The sequence below is a fragment of the Myotis nattereri genome (genome assembly GCF_964212035.1).
Source record: "Myotis nattereri genome assembly, chromosome: 10".
NCBI classification, from domain to species: Eukaryota; Metazoa; Chordata; class Mammalia; order Chiroptera; family Vespertilionidae; genus Myotis; species Myotis nattereri.
This window is the reverse complement of record NC_138085.1, coordinates 74480008-74495268: the sequence shown is the minus strand read 5'-3', so window position 1 is coordinate 74495268 and position 15261 is coordinate 74480008. Positions and strand designations below refer to the sequence as shown.

Here is a 15261-nt window from a genome sequence, read left to right as displayed (position 1 = left end):
ACTAGTGACCCATAATTAATTTTAGGTAAGTACAACTCACAGAAATCATTCAACAAGATCCAAAATGGGTTCCAATCAAAATGAGTAGTTGTGAAAAGGTTAAGCTTATGGTAAGGGATTTAAACATTTAATACTGTTATTCCAAGAACCACACCAGAGCTCACTTGCAATTATGCATATAGAAAATGAATTTAATGGAGCTTCTGACAAAGTCCTCTCTTTTCTGTCCATTTGGCAAGCCCTGGCTTTAAAAACAAAACAGTACCAATTTACTGTACATGAAAATCATTCTCTGGGAGCTCAAACATGAGTAACTAGTAAATTGCCACTGACAGAAGAAAGAATGTCTGCTATTTATTTCTGGTCATCATTGTCGGTAATACCGAAAAGTGTGTGTGTTTTTTGGTGGACTGTGGATTTTTTTTTTGTCTTTGTTTTTTTATGTGTTTTTAAAACAGAAACAGATCATTCAGGAAAACTTACCTTTTTAATATATTATGTGGCACACCGAGTATCTTGACTGAGTTTTGAAAACAACATAGGCATTTTATACCAAAGCACTGGTTGCCTCTTAATGACACAGAGTATCAAACATTTTTAAGGTTGTGAAAACATTCTAATTCATTTGCTACAAACAAGCCCATCCTTTTGTTTAGCCTTATCTTCCTCAAATGAATAAAAAGGCACATTAAAGGCAGTTCTAAAGAGCCGAATCTAATTTCATCCAGTTTCTTCAGTTTCCCATCAGAATATACCATAGCCAACTCTTAAACAGGTTTCAGTCCATTACCCAGAGGAAAAAATAGAAACAAATATGATAAAAGGGGTAGAAAAGAGAAAAAATAGAACAGGTTGCCCACTGTTTAAACAATTCAACAGTTAAAACTGCCCCTGGATCCAGTTTCCCGTTTCTGGCCTGCTCCCTACGAGAAGTCCCCGAAAGAGTGCGTGCACAGAGGAGCGGAAGTGAGAGCAGTTTCTGTAGCACCGAAGTCTCCAATCTGTGGGTTGTATTTTTTACTTGTGGAAAATACAACATGTTTCTGAAGTTCTGTTTGGTTCTTGTAGGCTGGTTGGTTTCAGGTACCTGAGACAATAGCACCAAATTCAACAGAGAGAAAGAATGAGAGAGAGAGAGCACTTTACACCGAGGCTCTGCCCGTGATTGGTGCAATTTGAAATCGAATGGCTCAGAAGACTGCTCTCTCAGGAGCAGATTGGAGAGGATAAACCACTCATCTTGAAAAGTTCATAGGAATGTCTCAAATGTATGAACTGTTCTTTCCATCTCCTATAAGAGAAAAAAAAAAAGTACATGACATCTATTAAAGGAAAGAAATGTTATTATGGGAAAATTAACTTTTTAAAGAAAGAATTTTAGATACAAGTTAAGCTTTAAGTATTTTTCTGATTACAATACCAAAGCTACTCTGTAAGACTATCTGCCCCAGACACTTCCAAATGCCTCCCATTTTATATGTAGGCTGATGAGGAGGACACTCGTTAACATTCAATGAGTACTTATTACAGATATTGTACTAAGAAGTTTGTACGTACAGATAATTTGTCAACTAATAAGTTGCAGAGTCAGGATATGAATGCGGTAGCCTCACTCCAGAGCCTGAGCCCTTTCTTACTCATTACATTCAACTAACTCCCAAAGCAAAATGGATGCGTTAAGTACAGTAAAACTTGTACCCAAAGTAGAATACACCCTGATCCCACTGCTATTCACTCAACCAGAGCTGGGGGGGGCGGGGGAAGCCAGCAGTCACTGCCATCACCACCGCCAAGAATGCCACTGACTGGTGACTGTGCCAGAGGTCCCTCCTCTCTCTGACGAAGGCCCCTAGATACCAGGGCTCCGAGTGCCACACTGAAATATGTTTCACTGCTTAAGAGCGTCCAATCCTTTCAAGCTAATCAAATTTCAATGTGAACAAAGAAGTTCTGGAATAAGGAAAAAAAGCAAAGAACTCTACCCCACACATTTCATTCTGATGGGCAATTATCAAATATATCTAATACATTTGTTTTTCCACCTCAGAAGATATTATAGTCTGAATTCTGTAGAACTAATAGGCTAAACTAAGAGATTATAGTCTGATCAAAAAGTTCTTCTGTTTGAACAACCAAAATCATTCCTGCTAAATGTTTCATCATGTATACCTGGGTAGGAAAAAAGCCAGGCTATAAAACAGAATATACACTATGCTCCTAATTTAAAAATCTATATGCACATGCTTCCACACGCCGTGTACATGTAGACATTTTTTTAAAGGACAGAAATTCCAAAAGATTATCACTGACTAAATTTCTTCTAGGTGGGAGAATATGGGTGATGTTTTTATATTCTCATTTGTGCTTTCCTAATATTTCTATACTAGAGGCCCGGTATATGGATTCACGCACATTGAAAGGAAATTAATTAGAAGGTGGCGGACGGGGCTTGATGGGTCCGACATGCCCTGGAGCCAACCTCCTGCGGTCCCTTCTCAATTGGCTGCACCTGGGTCTGCAGCTCAAAGGGCATCTGTGGAGTGAGCGGGGTCCCTCCGGCAGGTGGGGTCCCTAGGCCCGGCCTGCGGGGATCAGGCCAATACCGGCAGTCTGACATCCCCCGAGGGGTCTTGGAGCGTAAGAGGACACTGCAAAGTTGCTGTCTCTCAGCAGCTCCTGCATTGAGCGTCTGCCCCCTGGTGGTCAGTGCACATCATACCTACCAGCCGGTCGGTCGGTCATTTAGCCTTTTATATATATACTAGAGGCCCGGTGCACAAAAATTTGTGCAGTGGCAGGAGGAGGGGGTGCAGGAGAGGGGGTGTCCCTCAACTGGACCTGTGCCCTCTCACAATCTGGGACCCTTCCAGAGATAACCACCTGCTGGCTTAGGCCAGCTCCCTGGGTGGCAGATGGCAGGACCGGATCCCTCACTGGGTCGCAGATGGCAGGCCCTCTGCCGCGCCGCCCCGCCCCGCTGCCCACCGCACACGGCAGGCCTGGCGGGCGGTGGGGCGGGGTGGGCAGATTGTGATCGACCAGGCAGGCGGCAGGGCAGGGTGCGGGGCCACGTACACGGACTGCAGGCCCTGCTGGCCTCCAGGCCACACACACAGACTGCAGCCCCGCCACCCGCCGGACCACGCACATGGACTGCAGGCCCCGCTGGCCACCAGGCCACGCACACGGACTGCAGCCCCACCACCCGCCAGGCCGCACATACGGACTGCAGGCCCTGCCAGCCACTGGGCCGTGCACACGGACTGCAGGCCCGGTGGGGTGGGGCACGGGGCAGGTGGATCGCACTGTCTCGCCCTGCCTGCAGTATGCAAATTAGCCGCCATCTTTGTTGGTGGTTAATTTGCATATCGTGCTGATTAGCCTATGGGAGGCGTAGCGAAGGTACGGTCAATTACCATGTTTCTCTTTTATTATATAGGACTAGAGGCCCAGTGCACGAAATTCGTGCACTCGGGGGTCCCTCAGCCCAGCCTGTGCCCTCTCGTAGTCCGGGAGCCCTCAGGGGATGTCCGCACTGCGCTCACCAGCCATGAGCCCGGCTCAGAGCTTCTGGTTAAGTGGTGCTCCACCTGTGTTGAGCATCTGCCCCCTGGTGGTCAGTGCATGTCATAGCAACCAGCTGTTCTGCTGTTTGGTTGATTTGCATAATAGCCTTTTATTATATAGGAGGATTAGATAGATATTGTATAATGACAGTATAAATTCATAAAATTATGACAATGTGATTACAGTCTTTAAATGCTGTCTTACTTGATTCAAGTCTCATCAGTATTCCTTATTACATATTGAACATAATCACTTCCTTTACATATAAATCCTTGCTATTTCAGAAAAGCTCCTGGAGAGCAGAGACATTGTCCTAATCAATTTTTGCATCCCCAACACCAAGCACAGTATCTGGAACTGTAGGTCCTTAATAAATATTTAATAACTAGATCACCAGATAAACAAACTAACAGGCAAGTGAGCAAAAATAGTCTAATTAAATCACTTAGCCAGTTAATGAGTAGATGAGGGATTACATTTGCTCAGATGAACTCAAAAAGCAGAAGTGTGCCTTCATGATGTAATTTATATGAACAAAGATATAAGTTCATATTTATAAGGAAGAACTTTCTTATGTCCCAAAGTTGTTTAGAAATGGAATAGTTTACCGCTAAAGTGTCTAAGCAAAAGACAACTAATCCTTCACATGACTATTTTACAGAACTAAATCTGATTAAATGAGATGACTTTTTAAGTTTCCTTCTAACCATTAACTGGATGGCCAATAAGTCCCAGTGCCCATGTCAACTCCTTCCAATCAGTAGTAGGGGAGCATTAGAGACACTGAGTGGCCACGCCCACATTCAACAGGCCTGCATGATAAACCTCCTCAGTGATAAGCAAGGGAGGGGAGAATTGTCACCTGCTATTTTATGTCAACCAAGAACCATGAATTTCTGTGTTCTGATAAACAAAAAATCCCAGATTATTTCTGTCCTGAAACAAAATAGTACTTAAGACTCTGTTCTTCAAATTATAACTTTTACTGACTCTCCTACTAATCTTAATTCTTCAAAACATTCTTCAGTTACTTGGCAAAAGATCTAGACTAAAATAATGTTTCCTTTGGACACGTAAAAGCCCTTATCTGTTTGTTCTCCAGATGAACCAGGCACTTACCTCAATAAGTTGTGATTTGTCATAATCTTTGCGGTGATGATAGATGCACTGACTAAGAAGAGAATACAATCTCTCAAGTTGATCAACTGTCAGATTGTTGCTTTTATCTACCAACAAATCAAGCAATTTCTAAGAAAAATTAGAAAAACAATAAAGTTTGATTTCACTATTCAAACTGAAACAGTTATATATTCAATGCTAGGTAATAGACACTTACAGGTGTAACACTGAACTGAGTTTAGAAAATTCTAGGGCTTAGTTTATAAGCAAGATAATTCTCATTTTTATAAATCCCACAAAGCATACATAACTCTTTTCTTTTTAATTCGCATCCAAGGATATGTGTATGTTTTTTACTGACTCTTAGAGAGAGAAGACGGGAAGGAAGGAGGGAGGGAGGGGAAACATTGATGTGAGAAAAACATCAATCAATTGCCTCCTGTATGTGCCCAACTGGAAATCAAACCCATAACCTTTTGGTGTATAGGACGATGATCCAACCAACTGAGCAACCCAGCCAATGGCCATGACTCTTTTTTACTAGAAGCCCTAAAACACATATATTCCTAGTTAAAGCAAAAAATGATCAAAAAATGGACAAAGGCACCAGGGGGATGAGGGCATGAGTGAGGGGGGCGGGGGGGGGGGAGGGGGATGAGGGAAAAGGACACATATGTAATACCATAATCAATAAAGAGAGAAAAAAATGATCAAAACTAGTTTTATTCAGTAGCCTACAAAACATATTCAAATCTCCTTCCATTCATTTAAAACTGACTGGGAATAGCTAAACTTACCTTCAATCTCTCATGATCAACTATAAGAGGTGGCACAGGCTCGGATGGTTCTTCTGGAACCAGCTCCAGGGTTGTTGCTTTTGCCTGCTCTAAAATTAATTTACGATATTTCTTTACTTTAGAAGCACCTACAATTGAGAAAAAAATGCACTGCAGCAAGTAAAAGTTAAGAAGAATCAGGCTTAGTCAACTATAAATTCATTTAACCACCATAAATCCTTTTTGGAATAAGAATGTATTCATTTTGGAATAACAGTGTCAGCAATAAATGATTTTTTTTGGTAAGGATAAGTAACCCAAATTAAGGAGAACTAAAACTCAACTATGAAAGCCAAGTCATACTAGAAAATCATCTAATAAATATATTCACAAAAAGGAAGATAAAAGCGATCTTTACCTCTAATCACTAATAATAAACAGCTTTCACTCTCTTTGTGACAGCAATCATTTTAAAATGTGGAGCTTTCAGAACTGGAAGAGGAGAAGCTACCTACAAAATCAGACACTAACAAAATGAGGCCAACCTGTCTACCTATCTGCCTCCTAATGTAAAACATTTTCCTGAACATTGCCTCAAATTTCTTATTTTTCTCTATTACACTGCCTAGAATTCTATTCTAAATTGACCTGGGTTATAACATTTATTTCTTAAAAATCTAGATCCATTAAAGGTGTGACAGGGCTAGTTATCTTTCCTAGCTTAGAGTGAATTAGTATAACCTATCAGTGGTTCTCAACCTGTGGGTCACGGACAATGAAAATACATCCTGCATATCAGATATTTACATTACGATTCATAACAGTAGCAAAATTATAGTTATGAAGTAGCAACGAAAATAATGTTATGGTTGGGGGTCACCACAACATGAGGAACCGTATTAAAGGGTTGCAGCATGAGGAAGGTTGAGAACCACTGATACTTTCCTCCCAAAATCTTGCTGAGATAAAATGTACCGGGGGGGGGGGGGGGGGTTTGAGGTGGCTGAGCGTAATTTGGCAGCACCAGGCACTTACGGGAGTAGGAGCAGAGGTGGGTAACCACTGAGCCCTGTGCTCCCCTAAGTAGGAATACTCTAAGGCCAAGGGGAAGGAACACAAGACAAACTTAGACTATTTCAGAATTTTATACAGGACCTGGTCCATGTCAATGTGACTAAGGAGAACTTTCCTTTTCCCTCCTTATCCCCGAGTCTTTAAACAAATCCTTCTCATCAATGCCTGCTATATAGGTAAGTAATGAATCAAAATGTTGCCTTCAAAAGCATATTCCATAATACGTCAGAGACATTTTGTATTTCAGACAGCCTTTAGAATGAAAGACTTGACCTACAGTTCAATTAACACTTACTAGGAGTTTCGTTAAGACCATATTGATACTCATTATTATATCCATTGCCTTCTAGAGGCCTGAGAACTTCGATTAGGAACCACTGTTTGGTAACACTGCCCCAACAGTTACAAATGAGAACGTCAGGTAAAGCTTGACACAACAAATATCTTTAACACTTTTAGATCACCAGTTGAACCTTTTAAATATTTTCTGCAAGCTTACTAAAATCTCACAGCAAAGTAGCATTAAAAAGGACTCTTCCCTCAAACCCATTCTGCTGGATCATGTAGATCTCTCCCTTTTTTCTACTCTGTCCCATTCATTACTTATCCTTAGCTTAACACATTTTTTAAGTTCTGTCTATATGACAGCCTAGAATAAATATAGCTCTTAAAACTATTTTCTATTGCCCTAACTGGTTTGGCTCACTGGATAGAGCGTTGGCCTGCGGACTGAAGGGTCCCAGGTTCGATTCCGGTCAAGGGCATGTACCTTGGTTGCGGGCACATCCCCAGTAGGGAGTGTGCAGGAGGCAGCTGATCGATGTTTCTCTCTCATCGATGTTTCTAACTCTCTACCCCTCTCCTTTCCTCTCTGTGAAAAATCAATAAAAAATATATTTAAAAAAAACCTATTTTCTATTATTAAATATAGAAAAAAAATTATTTAAGAACAGTACATCTCTCTTTATCCATTAAAAGAATTCTAAGACTTTGAGTAATATCTTCCTACTTCCTGATTCTGCTAGAGGGCTCAAAAAACTGTCAGCAAAAACCTTTTCCCACCTAATACAAATCCCAGGGTAAAGTGTATATTCCACACAACTGAGCACAATTTTTAGACAAAATTTCAAAATAGCCTCATATAAGAAGAAAATGTATATGGGATTGTTTATATCTCTAACTCACCCCATCCCACGATGGGCTAAAGAATAATGACAAACAAAGTAGGGCTAGAGATCCTCAACTCCCCCTTTCTGCTTCTTCTGAAAAGAGTCACACAGCCATAGGAGGTCAGGAGCTGGCAGAGCGCTCTCACTGAAAGAACAAGGCAAATCTGACAGCGAGGGTTCTGTTGCCTTCCTCTACCACTGACCCTACAAAGCAATGGAGCCTCTTAGGCTAAACATCCCTCAGATTCAACTACCCGTGACTGCTTGGAATGCATACTCCTCAGAATATGCCAGCTACCAGGAGAGGCAATTAATATACATGACATATGTGGTCGCTGCAGTGACACCATTCTCAAGTGAAAAAACAGGGTTGGAGAGTGTAAGTACCCAGCTCAGTCCCATGATTATAATGAACAGCAGTGGTAATTTAATGTCTCATGACTTGAATATACCTCACTGCTTAGTATCTAAGTCATCTCAAACCGCCCCACCCCACCCCAGTAATTCTTCTGTTAGAACTCCATCTTCTTAACCCTGTGGATGTATTCAACTTTTAGTCACAAATCCATTAGGATGGGGATGATCATCAAGTGGGAGCCAGAGTGAAGGCGGCCAGGAAAGCAAAGCATTCTGGATCATACAACTTTTGAAATGTTCACCAAAATGTAGTATGTATATGCACACTTTTGTAGGGAAACTAGAAACTAGAAAACTAATAAATTCTCAAAGGGGTATAGTTAATGGGCAACCATTGTTACTGAGGGCTAAACAAAATATGCAATTAATTAACTCTGGAGTTTAAAACTTCAGAAGATTCATTAAAATATTATCTCTACCTTCTTTATCCAGTTCTGCGTCTTTAACCTCCACATCGGGGCCAGGTTCTAACTTCTCATTATTGCTACATTCCAGTGCTTCTAGTTTCTCAGGATCATCTCCACGATTTTCATTAGAAGCTTCTGGTTTCTCTCTGGACTGGTCCTCCAGAAGAATCTTCTGTTCAGAGCTACATTTATCCCCATTACTGCAGAAAGGAACGACTTCTGCTTTGCCATTCTGACACTCCAGAGCTGGGACTCCTTCAAAACTGTCAGTGGAGGCCTCGCCATTGAGGCAATTTCCTTTAAGGAAAGGCTCTTTCCCAGAAGTCTGTCCTGGATTCAGAGAACTGCTGCTGTGGACGAGGAGAGACTCATTGGAACTTTCCTCTTCGGTAGATGCAAAGTTCTCCTTTGTGCTCGCTCCACTGTTAAGCCTCTGCCCCTGGTCCATGTCCATGACATCACATGATGATTCATCATTAGTCATAGACAAGTCTCCAGTCTCCTCTCCATTTTCTTCATGGCAGTCAGTGCTTACCTCAAATTCTCCGTTCTCTAGCAATTTCCTGCCCTCTGTATGATTCTCATAGTCTGCAAATTTGGTGTCCTCTTCATCTTTTTTTAAATTATTGACTTTCCTTTTCTTAATAATTCCTTTACCCCACTGTGATCGCCGCCTCGATTTTCTCCGAACTCGAACTATTTTACAAGGAAGGAAAAAAATATACGTAGAACTTGGAATGCAATACTTGTTTTACAAATGTATATTAACTAAGACCCAAAAGAAAGTAAACCCATACCAGTGTGACACACAAGCAAAAACTACTTGACACCCTCGCTGACTAATCCTCAGAACTACAAGTGGAATGGATATGAGGTCAGGGATGAACTCTGGGGAATAAAAATCTGTTAAATTTATTTCCTATTTACTACCCAGCATTAATTTTTTTTCTATTACCCTAGACTCCAATTAATAGCTGTTCCTAATTCCTAGCATCCAGGAGCCCAGAACATAATATACACATTTAGGAACAGACCACACTCCCAGTCTGCCTGGAAGATTTGGGGCACCAGTCCTAGATTTCTACCAGGAAGGCGCTTGCTTTGCCATGAAAAGAAACAAAGCATGATCCAGTATGTCGAGGCAGAATAGTTATAGGTATCTCCAAAAAACCTCTCCACTGCCTCTACTTCAGAAGACAGAAAAACCACAGTTAGTATGGTCATGGAGAGAAGCCCCAGGAAGGTTATATGGTCAATCCAGTTTGCTAACTATTAGCCTCCTCTACCACAAATGGCTCTCCTAGCAACACCAATTTCTTGCCAAGTTATTTCTGAAAATATGTAGAAAAGTTAAGCCCTCTGCTATCAAGGTGGCAACAGTGACACTAACAAAACATTGAAAATAAACGTTTGGCCAGTTATGTTTCACACAGCTGAAAGACCTACCAACGTTGTAGGGACTAAGCTTAGACGCTAGAAACTGTCACGTGCTTTCTGAGTAGACAGCTGGCACTTCCAGGTAATGAGGGACCCAGGAATCTTTCATTTCTCATGTAAGCAAGCTTAGCCCACTGTCCCTTAAATAAGCAAAAAGTTAACTCTTATTTTGCAATTTGGGACAGATGCATTAAAAAATTAAATATAAACGTTATTAATTATAAACTAGTTAAACTAAACACCATACCTATCGTTTCTGGTATCTAACACCAAATTCTAAATATTGGTTGGTTGAAAGCCATCAGGGTAAAAATAATTCATTTCTTTCCCCAAGGCTCTGAAAGGTTCCCCACCTCTGCTCCAAACTGTTAGGTCTTTATTACATAACAAGTTACTCCTGACATTGTGGCCTCGCTTATTCTCCAACCATGTAACCAACTATACTAATGTTTCCCCTCTTCTTTCCTCATTAAGCTATGAAACTCCAGAGGAGGAGGCTGACCTCTGCTCATTCAAGAGCCAGCCCAGTTACTTGATATGTATGAGGTACACTAAGCAAAGGCCAGGAGCCCTGTTGAAGGAAATTTACTGCTGGCACTTTCATCTCAGCTAAGAACAGAGAAAATGTTCTCATTTGGGGGGAGGTCAAACTAGAGAAAATTTCCCCCTCCTTATATAATTACTTCTAACAGTTAGCATGGCTTTAGTAAAATAAGAAATATAAGCTCTACCAGAGTAGGGATTTTTGTTTTAGTCACTGCTAATCTCCATTGCCCCTGGTATGTGGTAGGAGTAAACATTTATACTATTTCCTTTTTCAGGGATGCTTTGTGTGAAAAGCCCATTTAGAGGCACAATCTTTAGAGTCAATTTTTATAGCATCTCTGAGCTTGTTTCCAAAACTAAGACCTTAGGAAAGCAACTCTGCCTTAGACATTTAGATTTATGACTCAAGTAAGTTAATGTAAAACAGACAAATGGTGAGTCACATATGCCATCTACTGGTGAGAAAAAACAAAACTCAATTGCAGCTTAAAGCAGCTGTCACCAACCGGTGGTCTGCGGACCACTGGTGGTCCATGAGGTCTGAAAGGTTGGCGACCACTAGCTGAAAGTAACATTTTAATATTCAAAGGAACTTAAAACTGTTTTAGTTAATAAGTATTTGTATTAGGTGCAGAGAATGTAAAGGATTTTAAGTTTTAAATTAAGAGTGTTGTGTCACATAATCCAGGTACAACTAGGCCAAATAACTTTAATCAGTTTCATGGAACTAAATGCACCACTAAGTCCTTCAAATTTTCTCATATATGAATGCCTTATCTCAAAGAGGACAAGCTAAAAGATAGGTATGGCCCATTCATTCCAATGCAATGCCACTTGTGAAAGAACATATTATGACCAGCTTACTGACAGCTGGAGCAGTATTACACCTTTACACCAGAAGAACAGCATAGGTTGTCCAAGGATGGCTATCTTCAGTAAAACATTAGGACTGTATTAGAAAGATGCTATGTTAATTAACATACCATTTAGAAATTGTTTTAGATCAGCATGAATAAGAAAAAATGAAAACCTAAACACTGAGTATTCACTCTCTAAAAATATATCATGAACAAAACTAGATAAAGAAGGTTGTACCAATTTTTCAAACTGAGCACAAAATATTCTCTCAACTTCCTGCTGTCAAATCAGCCACTCTCTTCAGCCAGTTTCCATTTTCAACCATAAAGACAACATCCTGCATAGCATACAGCAAAGGGCTGGAGTTGCAGATGAGTGGATAAAAAATCTATTGGCTCTACATCTCTATCCAAATACCAAAGTTTCGAACTAAAAATATTCAAACCTAGTTCAATTACAACAGCAAGTACTGAATGGGGATAGCAAAAAGCAAATAAGGCTAAAGAAATATACTTCTGATTCAGCCTCTTACCCCACAAGCTCTTCACCTCTGAAAAGAGAGACGATTAAAAGAGCTGTGGGAAAACAGCAGTGCTTTGCTTTGTGTACCCAGTGCCTAAGCAATCTGCATCCTTCTCAGTTGTTCCCACTACTGGATAACATGATCTCAAATACACGCACATTTATTTGCAGAGTTGTGCCAGGCATCCATTGGATTTCTTTGTCTGTGCCGAAATGCCTCTTCAACTCTAGTTTCTGTCTTCCGAGCTCCAGTACCATGAGGATTTATTTGTTCTGCTGTTACCGATAAGCCTGCAAGCAGAAGATAAGCAACACCTATTTGAATATTCCTAGCTACATAAACCAACAGGTTTTAAAAAAATCATCTGAAATACAGAACCAAGTTTTAAAGTCATTAATTATACTTGGACAGTTTCTAATTTGGATGAAAATACTATCTTTTGTTTTAAGATGGGAAGGAAACTAGATATAAAATAATAAAAATAAAACAACTTGGCAGGCGATTCTTACACTTAAGAAGGGACACATTTCACATTTTTATGACTGTAGAGAAATAAGATTATATAATGTTTAAAAGTTATGATTTTTGCAATCTTAGAATGTGTGTTTTGGGGCCAGTAAATCCCATTCACATGAACTGTTACCGTCTGACATTAGCTGCCTATCACATCACACTGCAGTGATCTTCATAAGAGTAACCATTCCATCTCAATTTTTCACTAGATTTCTTTGTTCTATGTGATCCTTAAATGTTGATGTTTGCCAGGGTTGTCTCTGGAATCCTTTTTCTTCTCACTCTAATCAACACCTTCCACCACAAAGTATCCTTCATGCCTTCAGCTTCTACTACCATTATATAATAACTAGAGGCCCAGTGCACGAAATTAGTGCACAGGTAGGGTCCCTGGGGCCTCCCTTCCCTGGCTGCTGGCTGGGGCCTTCCTTCATTCCATGCCATCCCCTAGTGGTCAGCATACATCATAGCAAGCGACTGAACTCCCAGTCTTCCAGTTGAACTTCCACATTAGCCTTTTATATATATATATATAGAAGATTCCCAAATCCACATCTTTAGCCCAAACATCTCTTGACCTTTTCTAATCCATATATCCAACTACCTATTTGATATCTCCAACTGGATATTCTAAAGTCATGTCAAATATCTTTCCCAACAAAAACACCTGTTCCTTCTTATATATTCCCTATCTATATTGGCAGTATTAGCATCTACTAAGTCATTAAACCACTAACATGGCCAATTTTGACTCTTCCTGCCCTTCCTTCCTTCCAGTCACATCTCTCAAATTAATTCTCTCCTCATCCCCATTTCACTAATTAAAACTCTGAACTACTCCAAAAGCTGTTACCCACAACAATTTTAAAGTTCAATTTACATAACATAAAAATCACTCATTTTAAGCATACAGTTAAATGATTTTTAGTAAATCTACAGCACTGTGCAATCACCACGGCAAACCAATTTTAGCTAACTATCCCAGACAACCACTAATCCACTTTTTGTCTCAATGGCTTGCCTTTTTGTGAATATTTCATATAAATGGAATCATACAATATGTGGTCTTTTCTGACTGGACTGTTTCACTTAACAAATGTTTCTGTAGTTCACCTACGTTGTAGCATGTACCAGTACTTTGTTCCTTTTTATGGCCGAGCAGTATGCCATTATATGACACACCCTATTTTGCTTACCCATTACCAGCTGACAGACATTTGGGTTGTTTCCAGATTTTAGTTTCTGTGATTAATGCTGCTATGAACATTCGTGTGTAAGTCTTTATGTGGACATATGTTTTCATTGCTCTGGAGTAGATTCCTAGGAGTAGAATCACTGGGTCATATGGTAAATGTTATGTTTAACTTTTTAGATCTGCCAAACTGTTTTCTAAACTGGCTCCAACAGTTTCTTAACTGGTCTCTCATCTCCCTACCCTCCACACTGAGCCCTTGCTATTTCCTGCTGCCAAAGCAATTTACCAATCATTCTGGTGCTTAAAATACTTCAATGACTCCTACTGACTATGGCAATGGTTCTCAAACTTTAGTGTATAAAGAAATCTCTTGAATAGTTGTTCAAGTGCTGAGCTCTCAACCTTACTACTCTCTGAGAATTTAATTTACTAGGACCAAGCCAATGTGGGTAATAGATACACCATTTTGAAAAACACTGGTCTGTAGGATAAAGTCCAAGCTCCTCAGCATGGCATCGATTCATTCATGTATTTATAAACCTGTTGCATATCAGACATAGCTCTGGGGACTGCAGTAGAGCTATAAGCACGACATTCCCAGCACTAAATAAGGAAGGGAGAGACAACAACAGCAAAATGCCAAGTGCTAATGATGACCAGGGCCTAATGAGATTAAGTGGCCAGGAAAGGCCTCTGAGGAAGTAGAAGAAAAGCTTCTTCATTATTTCAGTGCCCTGGACCCAGCCCACCTCTTGAGCTCTAAATCTCACAACTCTGTACATCTTCAGCAGTACCAAACAGTTTGCAGTTCTTCTAATATACCACGTGATTTCACATCTCTGTGCCTTTATACAAGCTACTGTTTGCTGTGCTTAAAATACCTCCTTCTCTTCTGTCACCACCACCTTTCCCTACTCCACTAGAGACAACACTCCTCTTTCCTTCCCCAAACTCTGATCAAAATGCCTGGTCCCCCGCCCTAACTGGTTTGGCTCAGTGGATGGAGTGTCGGCCTGAGGACTGAAAGGTCCCAGGTTCGATTCCGGTCAAGGGCAAGTACCTTGGTTGTGAGCACACCCCCAGTGGGGGGGTGTGCGGGAGGCGGCTAATCGATGTTTCTCTCTCATCGATATTTCTAACTTTCTATCCCTCTCCCTTCCTCTCTGTAAAAAATCAATAAAATATACTTTTTAAAAAATGCCTGGTCCCGTACCAGGAGGTCTCGGTCCTGTGCTATCAACACACTTCAACAAGTGCATACACCACACTGCACTTGATTTGTTTTAGATTTCACTCTTTCTCCTACTAAAGTGTGAGTTCCTCAAAGACAGGATTTTTTAGTGAATTAACAAACCACATTCACTAATTCTTATTTATATTAACAAAATTGTCCATAAACTTCAATAGGACAAAAAGTACCAGTATTGGGTATAAACTCATGAAAAATAAACCCTCTTCAGGTATGAAAACCATTAAGAACAGAAATCAATAATTAACAAAGATAAATTCTTGCAAAAGAAATTTCAGTACGAAGCACTTTATTTCAGCAATTTGCGCTGTTGCACTAAAACTTTCACGGGAAGTAAAGTTTTTAAATATCTGAGAATTTTCATGACACATATCAGTATCAGAAATTAAGTAAAAACTGTGCCTCAAAATA

At 40.3% G+C, this 15261-nt stretch overlaps 1 protein-coding gene across 1 annotated transcript in view; it reads right to left on the bottom strand.

Moving 5' to 3' along the window:
* Positions 1–468: 468 nt before the first annotated feature.
* Positions 469–15261, bottom strand: part of ATAD2B (ATPase family AAA domain containing 2B) — a 118055-nt gene continuing 103262 nt past the window's right edge. Inside the window, exons 24-28 of the mRNA XM_081101490.1 lie at positions 12052–12183; positions 8542–9225; positions 5484–5611; positions 4687–4815; positions 469–1291 (exon numbers count right to left, since the gene is read on the bottom strand). Of these exons, the coding sequence (XP_080957616.1) occupies positions 1250–1291; positions 4687–4815; positions 5484–5611; positions 8542–9225; positions 12052–12183 (1115 nt within the window). The 3' untranslated portion in view covers positions 469–1249. The remainder of the gene's footprint in view (positions 1292–4686; positions 4816–5483; positions 5612–8541; positions 9226–12051; positions 12184–15261) is intronic.